The 12718-nt window shown below is 36.6% G+C and overlaps 3 protein-coding genes across 4 annotated transcripts; 1 reads left to right on the forward strand and 2 right to left on the reverse strand.

Annotated features, from left to right (window-relative positions):
* Nucleotides 1-1136: 1136 nt before the first annotated feature.
* On the reverse strand, nucleotides 1137-6192 carry LOC129805207 (ionotropic receptor 75a). The gene is made up of 5 exons (XM_055852977.1): nucleotides 6048-6192; nucleotides 5585-5976; nucleotides 3834-4148; nucleotides 1880-2503; nucleotides 1137-1820 (listed from the first exon to the last, which is right to left on the reverse strand). Exons 1-5 carry the CDS (start codon nucleotides 6190-6192, stop codon nucleotides 1146-1148), a joined length of 2151 nt encoding a protein of 716 aa, XP_055708952.1. The 3' UTR covers nucleotides 1137-1145.
* A 101-nt stretch (nucleotides 6193-6293) lies between these two features.
* Nucleotides 6294-7604, forward strand: LOC129806810 (methionine aminopeptidase 1D, mitochondrial). 2 transcript variants are annotated; one of them, XM_055855586.1, is made up of 3 exons: nucleotides 6294-6411; nucleotides 6482-7155; nucleotides 7243-7604. In XM_055855586.1, exons 1-3 carry the CDS (start codon nucleotides 6326-6328, stop codon nucleotides 7437-7439), a joined length of 957 nt encoding a protein of 318 aa, XP_055711561.1. In that variant the 5' UTR covers nucleotides 6294-6325; the 3' UTR covers nucleotides 7440-7604. The 2 variants fall into 2 exon arrangements, with proteins under 2 accessions (XP_055711561.1, XP_055711563.1); XM_055855588.1 differs by having other exon boundaries at nucleotides 6503-7155.
* Nucleotides 6412-8270, reverse strand: LOC129806811 (cilia- and flagella-associated protein 20). The gene is made up of 2 exons (XM_055855589.1): nucleotides 7932-8270; nucleotides 6412-7821 (listed from the first exon to the last, which is right to left on the reverse strand). Exons 1-2 carry the CDS (start codon nucleotides 8205-8207, stop codon nucleotides 7495-7497), a joined length of 603 nt encoding a protein of 200 aa, XP_055711564.1. The 5' UTR covers nucleotides 8208-8270; the 3' UTR covers nucleotides 6412-7494.
* Nucleotides 8271-12718: the final 4448 nt, after the last annotated feature.

Here is a 12718-nt window from a genome sequence, read left to right on the forward strand (position 1 = left end):
TCCCTCGATTATTTGCCTTCCCCCAAAATTTACAACTTCCAACCCCCGCCCCACCACTTTTGTCAACAAAAGACCACTTTTGTCAACAAATTTTCGCGTTTCAGACGATTTCTGAGAAATGTCGTCACACTGTTTGTCCATCTGTCCGTCTGTCTGTCCGGCTGTCGCCAGCTCTAGAGGCCAAACGGTTAGAGATAGCTAATTTGGACCTTCGGGGGACCCCCCCATAAGTCGACCCAAGGATCGTTAACATGTCCCTCATTTTCCCCCCACCCCCCCCACTAGAGAGCGTGTTTATCAAGCGAATGGAGTCATGTTTGGGCTCGGTGGAAAGATCTTGGAATTTCGTATAAAACTGAACCAGTTCCAATCGGTTCTGAGTCGGTAATGAACTGGTTCATAGCCGGTAACTAATTTTTATCCGAAAATCAATTCTATTTACTTTTAAAACAATTTTGGAGGATATTTTGAATGATTTATGAACTCTACTCAAATCAGTTGAGAACCGGTGAATGATAAATGATGCGAAAGTACTTTTGAGATATAGCATCTAAGTCACGAGTTTTTTTTAATGTTTTTATTTTAATAACATTAATTAGTAGCATTAGTTGCTTTAAATAATAAATATCAAGATTATTATTTATTAATTAGCTGAGATTCCTTACGACCCCTTTCTTGTTTTTAATATTTTTATTAATAAAGGTATTTAAGAGTTCAATTTTGGATCACAATTGGTTCGTAACTGATTGAAAACGGTTCGAACATGTCAGGAATTCCAAGACCTTTCCAAAAACATCAGACGGCTCAAATAGATTAAGGATCTCTCGAGCTTTTTTTCTATTTGATCTTGAAAAAAAGTTATAAGGAATGATTCAAGGGCTTCAAGGGAGAATTTTTTTCTGGATTAAGAAACGACCTATCCAAAAAACGTGTTTTGGAGAATAAAGGGTTGAATTGTTTGCTAATGACTAACTTTTAGGGGAGGATCTGCTGAAAATCTCAAACATCTATCTAACCGTTTGACCTCTAGCTCTTCTGAAGGACGGACAAGCAAGGTGACGTTATTTTTCTCATTATAATGATACATTGAGAGATTTTTCAATAGTGGAGTGAGATGAAATAGTCATAATCACAAGTTAAATTCTTCAAAACCGTTTAAAAGGTTTAAGAGGTTTAATCGGTTTGACCCATTTCTGAGAAACAGATTTTTGGCGCGAAGAATATCTTTTCCACAAAATTTCTCCAATCAATATAAAAATTGAGGTAATCATTCCAAAAATCAAGACGTAAAATGCAGATGAGACTGCCTGAAATCCCACAGCAAAAACAGTTATTCCGGATGTGCACTCAGGCTTTTCTTTCCTGTAAATAGTCAGAGCTCTCTTAACGAGTCCCACTTCCTGGAGTCTCATAAAACCAATCTTCATCATTTCTCGGTACTGGCTGAGCTTAGGTAGAATGGCTTCAACGTACTCTCTGACCATGAGTCCTGTAACAATTCTGAGATCGCAGATTTCAGAAGCATCAAAGTGTTTTGCGATTTCTGTATAAGCTTCCGTGAGTTCGCAGTGGAAGGCCCAATCTCCGGATTTGATAAAGGGGATGGCGTAGTTGATCAAAGCGTACGTAGGCAAGTCCTTGGGACCACGTTTCTGACCTAGCACTTTCTTAATGTACATCTTCTCTATGATGGGCTTCTTTTTCTCACGAAACATTATTTTATGGTACGCAACATCATCAAAGCAGACTTTGTAATTGCTAGCCAATATTTCTTCGGGGGTTGTTGGACCCTTAACTGGACTACTCAGTAGAACGCCGACCTGTAAGTATCTCTTTGAGGAGTCTTTTCTTCAGCAATCTTCCTTTGCTACTAACTCACCACAGAAGATGTGTAGTAGTTGTAGAGGAAAAACGCCAGAAAGAGCGTCATGAAGATGATAATTTTTTGAACAGTATTTTCTGGGATAGGGTCAACCCCTTGCTGACACAGAGCTGCAAAAATGTCCACAAAATCTTTGGCTGTCGATCCCGAAAACGGATGCTTGTTGATCACAAAAGTGATCCTTACTATAAAACCGATAATCACAACGATGAAGACCGTTACTATCAAGGAAATCCACACGTCGTTCTCAAAAGGAGCCAGCAAGGATGCATCTGTTGCGCTAGAATGTGAGCCTACGCGAAAGACAAAGCCCACTTCGAACATATAACTCCGGTGTAAGAAGTCATACTCATCGAAACGATTGATATATGTGAAGACTGCACTCATGGAGATGTCAGCTTCACCACGTGCCATGACTCCCAGGAGGCCCAACCGATAACCAGAAGGCAGATGTCCTGCCCAGGCTCTGGTCACCCGATATTTCATCGTGTAATTGTACATTTCTTGCAGATAGTAGTTCAAGTGACTCTGATATTTGACAAAAGTCGTGATTCCAAGAGTTTTTCCAGGAAGTTTCATCAAGTAGTCCACATCAGCCGATGTTACGTTATCCCTATCGATCTAATTTTCAAAAGAGTCCCTCAAAATCAGAAAGTTTATCGCTCTTTTCACTAGACTTCACCGTAACTTTATATATAATTCTAAATTTTGGAACTGAGGTTGGTTGTATTATTTAACATAATGTTTTTTTATTAAGATTTTAAGTCACGCCCACTTTATAAATAAATACAGGGGGTCCCGCGATTATGCACATTTTGGGGAACTGAACAAATGTGCATAATGCAATGTGCATAGACCGAAATAAGAAGTTTCTACTATCGCAATGCAATAATTAAAGGCATTAGTGTATTATTTATGATCTTATAAAAAGACTTTGTCCAAGTGAATAAAATAAGTCCCAATAAGTGCTTATTAAGTCCTTAATTAAGGCTTTTTTGAATGATAGTAGTGACATCTAGTTGCAAAAAGAGGAAACTTGAGTGAGAAATGCGATGAACGATGGACACATGTTAACCATGTTATCCATTGAATATAAAAAGATGTAGGTATAAGTACTTCGGAAAATCATATGCCCTAATAAACGCAATCAAATGTGTATTTTCATTTATAGAATTTATTAGACATTTATAGATAAATCTATTTAAAGTGAAAATTAGTGAAGTCTGGAGTGTGTTTTGATTTGAAGTTCAACTGAAAGCTCTCAATTAGCTCGTGATCCAGGAGTGTATGCTAAGAGCTTTCTGAATTATCATAAATCTTATCCCTCTACTCCTACTGCTATCAAAAAATAATCCGACACTGTAAAAAGTTTAAAACTATGATAAGTTGTTTCTTTTAGATTAGACCTATACACTCGTGTTCTGGAAGTCTGATTTACCAGATTTTTAATATTCTTTTTTAACCAATCATAATGATTTTCTAGTTCCGTCTATAGAATTTCTTCAGTGGATTCTCAAGGCTCGTCTGGCATCAATTAAACCTACATCACACTGTTTGTGTCCAGTTCAACAGAGATTAGAGCAACGTGATAAGGTTAGATAATGACTAGCTTGTAGGAGAAGGTCTCTCGAAAACCGCAAATATCTATCTCTAACCGTTTGACCTATAGCTGTGCTGAAGGACGGACAAGCAGGATGACGTTATTTTTCTCATGATCATGATCTCTTGAGAGATATTTCAATGGTGGAGTGGGATGAAATAGTAATAACCTTTTTTAAATGTTTCAAAACCGCTTTAGAGGTTTAATTAGTTTAACAAGAATTTTCCGGGAAATAGATTTTTCGTTCAAAGAATGTCTTTTCCACAAAATTTCTCCAATCAATAAGAAAATGGAGGTAACTATTCCAAAAATCAAGATGTAAAATGCAGATGAGACTGCCTGAAATCCTACAGCAAAGACAGTTATTCCGGATATGCATTCAGGCTTTTCTTTCCTGTAAATAGTCAGAGCTCTCTTAACGAGTCCCACTTCCTGGAGTCTCATAAAGGCAATCTTCATCATTTCTCGGTACTGGCTGAGCTTAGGCAGAATGACTTCAACGTACTCTGTGACCATGAGTCCTGTAACAATTCTGAGATCGCAGATTTCAGAAGCATCAAAGTGTTTTGCGATTTCTGTATAAGCTTCTGTGAGTTCGCAGTGGAAGGCCCAATCTCCGGATTTGATAAAGGGGATGGCGTAGTTGATCAAAGCGTACGTAGGTAGCTGTACAACCATTAATCCATTTTCAATCCAAGTTGATTTTTTTTTTAATTTTTGTAAAGCTCACAATTTAACAAAACGCCTAAAATGGACGTGACTAAAAATTGCTTAAAAAACTTGTGTCATCAAATACAACTTCCTATGAAGATTGATCAGAGTTACGGTAAAGTGTAGAGTAGAGGTTCCATAAATCCCAATTAAGGGTAGAATCACATTGACAGTAAAATGTTCACCGTATTTCGTTAATTTACGCATTTTTATTGCAATTCTTACGGCGTTATCACACTAGCACATTAAAATTTTAATGTGATTCACATTAATTGTAGCTTGTGAGCGTCCAAATATGTTATTTGTGTCTTTGAGTCACTTAATATTTGGGGTTTTTCTATTTATTGATAAAGAAGTGGACTTGGCCTGCAAAAATAAGTTTAAATTTATCTATAGCATACAGTAGAGTCTCGCTATAGGCCATCGCTCTATAGTCCACAATTTATCGACCGTTGATTTTAAATCACTGAGGTTATGTTTTTTAGTACGCGTCATGCAATATTATCATAATTATTTTAATATTTTTGGCAAACTTAATTAAGTAGTTGTGATAATTGCGATCCTTAATGATGAGAGCGAGCACAAGTACCACAATTGCAAAGAAAGTGGAAGCCGTCGAGCAATTTCAATACTAAAAGTCATTGATAATTTTAAAAAATGACATGGACTATAGTGCGACCCAAGTGTCAGATCTGGAACCAAATATGGACTATAGCGAGACTCTACTGTAAATATTTTTCACATTAAAAAATTAAAGAGAAAATCGCATTAATTTTTCGCACTAATGCTATAAATCAATTTATATCAAATTTTGCAGGTCAAGTCTAGCTTTTTATCAACAAATAGATCAAATTTTGAATATAAAACGATTCAAACACACAAATTACACATTTGGACTCTCACCAGCGACAATTAATCTGAATCATATTAAAATTTTAATGTGCAAGTGTGATAACACAGTTACACGAATTCTCGATTACCGTATTACCTTATCTCTTACTCGGTGACACTAGGTGAAAATAATATAAGAAAATTGAAGAAATAAAACAAAAAAGCGATAAAGGGCGAGAATAAAAAACTTTACGATTTTCGCTCACCGTTTATCGGATTTTCGTTTTATTTCTTCAATTTTCTTAATATTATTTTCACCTAGTGCCACCGAGTAAGAGATAAGGTAATACGGTAATCGAGAATTCGTGTAAGAATTGCAATATGAAAATGCGTGAATTAACGAAATACGGTGAGGCTATGGCGAGCATTTTATTGTCAATGTGATTCTGTCCTAAACTCACCGGGGCCACTGCCTTCAGAGTAAATCATCTGAAATTTGCCCGATTCTTCCGATCGAATTTCGGCCACAAATCCACCAAAATTTCCAGATTTTTATCAACGAAATCAAACTCTGCGAATTTAATACCAATAAGTGAACTTCCTCTATGCCTCCCGAGGCTATAGACATCCACAAGATCCACTTTTGAGGAATTCTCCTGGTGCTGGACAAAAACGAGATCCGAGGAGAATTCAATGTTGAAAATTGGATCCAAAAACTGCTCCCAAGTATCTCCATCAGAGCCAAAGAGTAGCCAATTGTATGTGAGATTGAAATACCTATAATTTGAGGCATTCTGTAGGACTTCCTCAACTCCTGGACACTCACAGTCCACGACAATGCCACAAGAAGCAATAAAGTATCTCGAGAAGAAATTACTGAGGTTCAATATCTCATTTCCAATGTAGTAATTTGTCAAGTAGATGCTGTTATCATTGAATAGTCTGCCCAAATCTATGAAATCTAGAGAGAAGTTCCAAAGATTGGCTTCTCTCTGGCCAGGAAAAAAAATACGCGGGACTTACCTTTTCTGCTGCACAGCATCATAACCACAGATTTCACATTTCTCACTGAAATTAGGTATTTCTGCACTAAATCACTGGATATCTTGGAATGGGATAGAGTGAACAATACACTGAGGAGGAATATCAGACACTTTAGGAGCTTCATGCTTCATCCTTTGAGGATGCGAAGTAATGAGGATGTTTCCAGTGCGCGCGAAATTAAATACTGGGAGATTGATAGGTTTCAGCGCATGCGTTGAAAGGTTTCTCTTCCGGAATCAGCTGTTAAACGTTCCGGAATGAGGAAGTTTATTGCGTTTCTGGCCAGAAATCCTGGACAAATGGGACAAATTCCAAGGAGACAATTATTTTCCTTCGCGAAAAAGTAAGTGGAGGGTATTTTCTGTATTTTTAAAAGGGATGCGGTTAAAATGGACGTTTCTTGTGAATCACAGAAGAGATTTGGGGAGATTCAGCCCGGTTTTTCCAGGAAAAGTCAGTCCAGAGCGCGTGATTCCTAGCCATATCAATGTCCCATTGTACTATAAGACCCCTCAGATGCCTTCATCCACCCTGGGTGAGGTGGAGATTAAATCCGAGGAAGTTATTGCTCGAATGAGAGACAGTTGCAAATTGGCGGCAAATATCTTGAAGGATTGCGGGGGAATTGTTCAGGTGGGCAGGACAACAGATGACATCGATGAGTTTGTCCACGAAGCTGTTGTTAGAGCCAATGCCTATCCCTCCCCACTGAGATATGGGGGATTCCCTAAATCCGTCTGTACTTCCGTGAACAATGTTGCTTGTCATGGGATTCCTGATGACAGGGCTCTTGAAGATGGGGACATCATCAATGTGGACATCACTGTGTACCACCAAGGGCACCATGGGGACTGCTCAAAGACATTTCTAGTGGGAAATGTCGATGAACTTGGTCAGGAGCTTGTGAAAGTGGCAGAAGAGTGTCTCCGGAAAGGGATTGAAGCCTGTGGCCCGAACAAGAGATTCTCAGGGATTGGAAGAGCCATTGAATCTCATGCCAGAGAGCACAAATTCACCGTGATACCAGCTTTTATTGGCCATGGGATCGGTTCATATTTCCACGGACCTCCGGAAGTCCTTCATTTCAGTAAAATACATTTTTTTTAAAGAAATTTATTAATTTTTCTAACTAAAAAATGCAAAAGTGATTCTTGTGATTAATTTTTTTTTGCAGAGAATTCTGAAGGTGGATTTATGAAGCCGGGAATGGTGTTCACGGTGGAGCCGGTGATCTCAATGGGAGGTCCGGAAGTGGAAATTCTCGAGGATAATTGGACAGCTGTCAGTGTAGATGGCGCCAGGAGCGCTCAATTTGAACATACAATTGTCATAACGGATTCCGGCTATGAGATACTCACACTTCCAGACTGAAAAAATTAAATAGATTTATTGCAGGATAAAAGGAAGAGTGTCTTTTTGGTGGAGATTAGCAGGCCTGCTGGGCCAGTGGTTTGGGTGCTGGCTTCTGAATGGGCAGGAAAAGTTTGAATTCCGACGGAAGTTCATCCTCTGAGTACAATCTATCGGAGAAATACACCCTCCTTATCCGGCAATTTGCATGAATCTGCACCCTCAGTGTCTCCACATAGTTCGTCCCGTAGGCTCTCCTCGTGAAATCCGACAGATTGAACTGGATCTGATTCCATCCTTCATCCAGGCGCATGGGCATCGTGCAAATGAATGGCTTGACGCGGGTCGTTGACTGGTAGTTGCTCGCCCTAAATCTCCGTCTCACATTCTTATCGTCCAGCACCTGCAGGAATACCCCACCAAACCCCCCAAAAAAAGAGAGGGAAAAATTAAAAGTCCCGGAACATGCAATTGCGCGCGTTTTGTCAATAACTTATCGATTTTTTCTCATACCTGCACTTCAAATGTAAAGTACTTCCGCACATTCTTGATAATCATCACCAGAAACGGCAATTTAATGCCCAGAGTCTTCTTGGGATCTGCCGGACACGTTATGTACGTGGTACTGACATTTGTTCCCAGAATTTCCAGCACGAGACTCTGAATGTCTCCATCAGTGATGCGCTTTATGTGGCCATTTCGCACCTTCTTGTCCCAGATCTGCAGGGGTTTGCTCCCAATGCTGTAGAGGATGGACAGGAAACCCGATTGGAAGGTGTTCTTGAACATCTTCAAGAGGTTTTCAGGCACTTTAGGGCACGTTTTCTGCACTCTTGCCACTTCCCAAACAAAAAATTCGAAAATCGGCCCTAAAAACCGTAATTCTCAATATTTCTGGATGAAATTCACAAAGAATACTTGAAATGGTCCTACTAATTGATTTCCATTGCGGAATTTGCAAAATCTCGACAAAAAATTTTTTGACCAAAAAAATCGATAGGCTAACCCCTTACAGTTTTTTCAAAAATTCGAAAATCGGCCCTAAAAACCGTAATTCTCAATATTTCTGGATGAAATTCACAAAGAATACTTGAAATGGTCCTACTAATTGATTTCCATTGCGGAATTTGCAAAATCTCGACAAAAAATTTTTTGACCAAAAAAATCGATAGGCTAACCCCTTACAGTTTTTTCAAAAATTCGAAAATCGGCCCTAAAAACCGTAATTCTCAATATTTCTGGATGAAATTCACAAAGAATACTTGAAATGGTCCTACTAATTGATTTCCATTGCGGAATTTGCAAAATCTCGACAAAAAATTTTTTGACCAAAAAAATCGATAGGCTAACCCCTTACAGTTTTTTCAAAAATTCGAAAATCGGCCCTAAAAACCGTAATTCTCAATATTTCTGGATGAAATTCACAAAGAATACTTGAAATGGTCCTACTAATTGATTTCCATTGCGGAATTTGCAAAATCTCGACAAAAAATTTTTTGACCAAAAAAATCGATAGGCTAACCCCTTACAGTTTTTTCAAAAATTCGAAAATCGGCCCTAAAAACCGTAATTCTCAATATTTCTGGATGAAATTCACAAAGAATACTTGAAATGGTCCTACTAATTGATTTCCATTGCGGAATTTGCAAAATCTCGACAAAAAATTTTTTGACCAAAAAAATCGATAGGCTAACCCCTTACAGTTTTTTCAAAAATTCGAAAATCGGCCCTAAAAACCGTAATTCTCAATATTTCTGGATGAAATTCACAAAGAATACTTGAAATGGTCCTACTAATTGATTTCCATTGCGGAATTTGCAAAATCTCGACAAAAAATTTTTTGACCAAAAAAATCGATAGGCTAACCCCTTACAGTTTTTTCAAAAATTCGAAAATCGGCCCTAAAAACCGTAATTCTCAATATTTCTGGATGAAATTCACAAAGAATACTTGAAATGGTCCTACTAATTGATTTCCATTGCGGAATTTGCAAAATCTCGACAAAAAATTTTTTGACCAAAAAAATCGATAGGCTAACCCCTTACAGTTTTTTCAAAAATTCGAAAATCGGCCCTAAAAACCGTAATTCTCAATATTTCTGGATGAAATTCACAAAGAATACTTGAAATGGTCCTACTAATTGATTTCCATTGCGGAATTTGCAAAATCTCGACAAAAAATTTTTTGACCAAAAAAATCGATAGGCTAACCCCTTACAGTTTTTTCAAAAATTCGAAAATCGGCCCTAAAAACCGTAATTCTCAATATTTCTGGATGAAATTCACAAAGAATACTTGAAATGGTCCTACTAATTGATTTCCATTGCGGAATTTGCAAAATCTCGACAAAAAATTTTTTGACCAAAAAAATCGATAGGCTAACCCCTTACAGTTTTTTCAAAAATTCGAAAATCGGCCCTAAAAACCGTAATTCTCAATATTTCTGGATGAAATTCACAAAGAATACTTGAAATGGTCCTACTAATTGATTTCCATTGCGGAATTTGCAAAATCTCGACAAAAAATTTTTTGACCAAAAAAATCGATAGGCTAACCCCTTACAGTTTTTTCAAAAATTCGAAAATCGGCCCTAAAAACCGTAATTCTCAATATTTCTGGATGAAATTCACAAAGAATACTTGAAATGGTCCTACTAATTGATTTCCATTGCGGAATTTGCAAAATCTCGACAAAAAATTTTTTGACCAAAAAAATCGATAGGCTAACCCCTTACAGTTTTTTCAAAAATTCGAAAATCGGCCCTAAAAACCGTAATTCTCAATATTTCTGGATGAAATTCACAAAGAATACTTGAAATGGTCCTACTAATTGATTTCCATTGCGGAATTTGCAAAATCTCGACAAAAAATTTTTTGACCAAAAAAATCGATAGGCTAACCCCTTACAGTTTTTTCAAAAATTCGAAAATCGGCCCTAAAAACCGTAATTCTCAATATTTCTGGATGAAATTCACAAAGAATACTTGAAATGGTCCTACTAATTGATTTCCATTGCGGAATTTGCAAAATCTCGACAAAAAATTTTTTGACCAAAAAAATCGATAGGCTAACCCCTTACAGTTTTTTCAAAAATTCGAAAATCGGCCCTAAAAACCGTAATTCTCAATATTTCTGGATGAAATTCACAAAGAATACTTGAAATGGTCCTACTAATTGATTTCCATTGCGGAATTTGCAAAATCTCGACAAAAAATTTTTTGACCAAAAAAATCGATAGGCTAACCCCTTACAGTTTTTTCAAAAATTCGAAAATCGGCCCTAAAAACCGTAATTCTCAATATTTCTGGATGAAATTCACAAAGAATACTTGAAATGGTCCTACTAATTGATTTCCATTGCGGAATTTGCAAAATCTCGACAAAAAATTTTTTGACCAAAAAAATCGATAGGCTAACCCCTTACAGTTTTTTCAAAAATTCGAAAATCGGCCCTAAAAACCGTAATTCTCAATATTTCTGGATGAAATTCACAAAGAATACTTGAAATGGTCCTACTAATTGATTTCCATTGCGGAATTTGCAAAATCTCGACAAAAAATTTTTTGACCAAAAAAATCGATAGGCTAACCCCTTACAGTTTTTTCAAAAATTCGAAAATCGGCCCTAAAAACCGTAATTCTCAATATTTCTGGATAAAATTCACAAAGAATACTTGAAATGGTCCTACTAATTGATTTCCATTGCGGAATTTGCAAAATCTCGACTTGAAAAAAATTTTTTGACCAAAAAAATCGATAGGCTAACCCCTTACAGTTTTTTCAAAAATTCGAAAATCGGCCCTAAAAACCGTAATTCTCAATATTTCTGGATGAAATTCACAAAGAATACTTGAAATGGTCCTACTAATTGATTTCCATTGCGGAATTTGCAAAATCTCGACAAAAAATTTTTTGACCAAAAAAATCGATAGGCTAACCCCTTACAGTTTTTTCAAAAATTCGAAAATCGGCCCTAAAAACCGTAATTCTCAATATTTCTGGATGAAATTCACAAAGAATACTTGAAATGGTCCTACTAATTGATTTCCATTGCGGAATTTGCAAAATCTCGACAAAAAATTTTTTGACCAAAAAAATCGATAGGCTAACCCCTTACAGTTTTTTCAAAAATTCGAAAATCGGCCCTAAAAACCGTAATTCTCAATATTTCTGGATAAAATTCACAAAGAATACTTGAAATGGTCCTACTAATTGATTTCCATTGCGGAATTTGCAAAATCTCGACAAAAAATTTTTTGACCAAAAAAATCGATAGGCTAACCCCTTACAGTTTTTTCAAAAATTCGAAAATCGGCCCTAAAAACCGTAATTCTCAATATTTCTGGATAAAATTCACAAAGAATACTTGAAATGGTCCTACTAATTGATTTCCATTGCGGAATTTGCAAAATCTCGACAAAAAATTTTTTGACCAAAAAAATCGATAGGCTAACCCCTTACAGTTTTTTCAAAAATTCGAAAATCGGCCCTAAAAACCGTAATTCTCAATATTTCTGGATGAAATTCACAAAGAATACTTGAAATGGTCCTACTAATTGATTTCCATTGCGGAATTTGCAAAATCTCGACAAAAAATTTTTTGACCAAAAAAATCGATAGGCTAACCCCTTACAGCTAACCCCTTACAGTTTTTTTCAAAAATTCGAAAATCGGCCCTAAAAACCGTAATTCTCAATATTTCTGGATGAAATTCACAAAGAATACTTGAAATGGTCCTACTAATTGATTTCCATTGCGGAATTTGCAAAATCTCGACAAAAAATTTTTTGACCAAAAAAATCGATAGGCTAACCCCTTACAGTTTTTTCAAAAATTCGAAAATCGGCCCTAAAAACCGTAATTCTCAATATTTCTGGATGAAATTCACAAAGAATACTTGAAATGGTCCTACTAATTGATTTCCATTGCGGAATTTGCAAAATCTCGACAAAAAATTTTTTGACCAAAAAAATCGATAGGCTAACCCCTTACAGTTTTTTCAAAAATTCGAAAATCGGCCCTAAAAACCGTAATTCTCAATATTTCTGGATGAAATTCACAAAGAATACTTGAAATGGTCCTACTAATTGATTTCCATTGCGGAATTTGCAAAATCTCGACAAAAAATTTTTTGACCAAAAAAATCGATAGGCTAACCCCTTACAGTTTTTTCAAAAATTCGAAAATCGGCCCTAAAAACCGTAATTCTCAATATTTCTGGATGAAATTCACAAAGAATACTTGAAATGGTCCTACTAATTGATTTCCATTGCGGAATTTGCAAAATCTCGACAAAAAATTCGC

This window comes from Phlebotomus papatasi, chromosome 3 (genome assembly GCF_024763615.1).
Source record: "Phlebotomus papatasi isolate M1 chromosome 3, Ppap_2.1, whole genome shotgun sequence".
Lineage (NCBI taxonomy): Eukaryota > Metazoa > Arthropoda > Insecta > Diptera > Psychodidae > Phlebotomus > Phlebotomus papatasi.

Excerpts from the sequence above, each read along its gene's own strand:
- LOC129806811 (XM_055855589.1), bottom strand. The coding sequence starts at position 8,207 with ATGTTCAAGAACACCTTCCAATCGGGTTTCCTGTCCATCCTCTACAGC. Across the intron at positions 7,822-7,931 it reads ACTTTACATTTGAAGTGCAG|GTGCTGGACGATAAGAATGT; the intron begins GTATGAGAAAAA and ends GTATTCCTGCAG.
- LOC129805207 (XM_055852977.1), bottom strand. The coding sequence starts at position 6,192 with ATGAAGCTCCTAAAGTGTCTGATATTCCTCCTCAGTGTATTGTTCACT. Across the intron at positions 5,977-6,047 it reads GATGCTGTGCAGCAGAAAAG|ATTTGGGCAGACTATTCAAT; the intron begins GTAAGTCCCGCG and ends TAGATTTCATAG. Across the intron at positions 1,821-1,879 it reads ACTACTACACATCTTCTGTG|GTCGGCGTTCTACTGAGTAG; the intron begins GTGAGTTAGTAG and ends AGATACTTACAG.
- LOC129806810 (XM_055855586.1), top strand. The coding sequence starts at position 6,326 with ATGAGGAAGTTTATTGCGTTTCTGGCCAGAAATCCTGGACAAATGGGA. Across the intron at positions 6,412-6,481 it reads TTATTTTCCTTCGCGAAAAA|AAGAGATTTGGGGAGATTCA; the intron begins GTAAGTGGAGGG and ends TGTGAATCACAG. Across the intron at positions 7,156-7,242 it reads TCCGGAAGTCCTTCATTTCA|AGAATTCTGAAGGTGGATTT; the intron begins GTAAAATACATT and ends TTTTTTTTGCAG.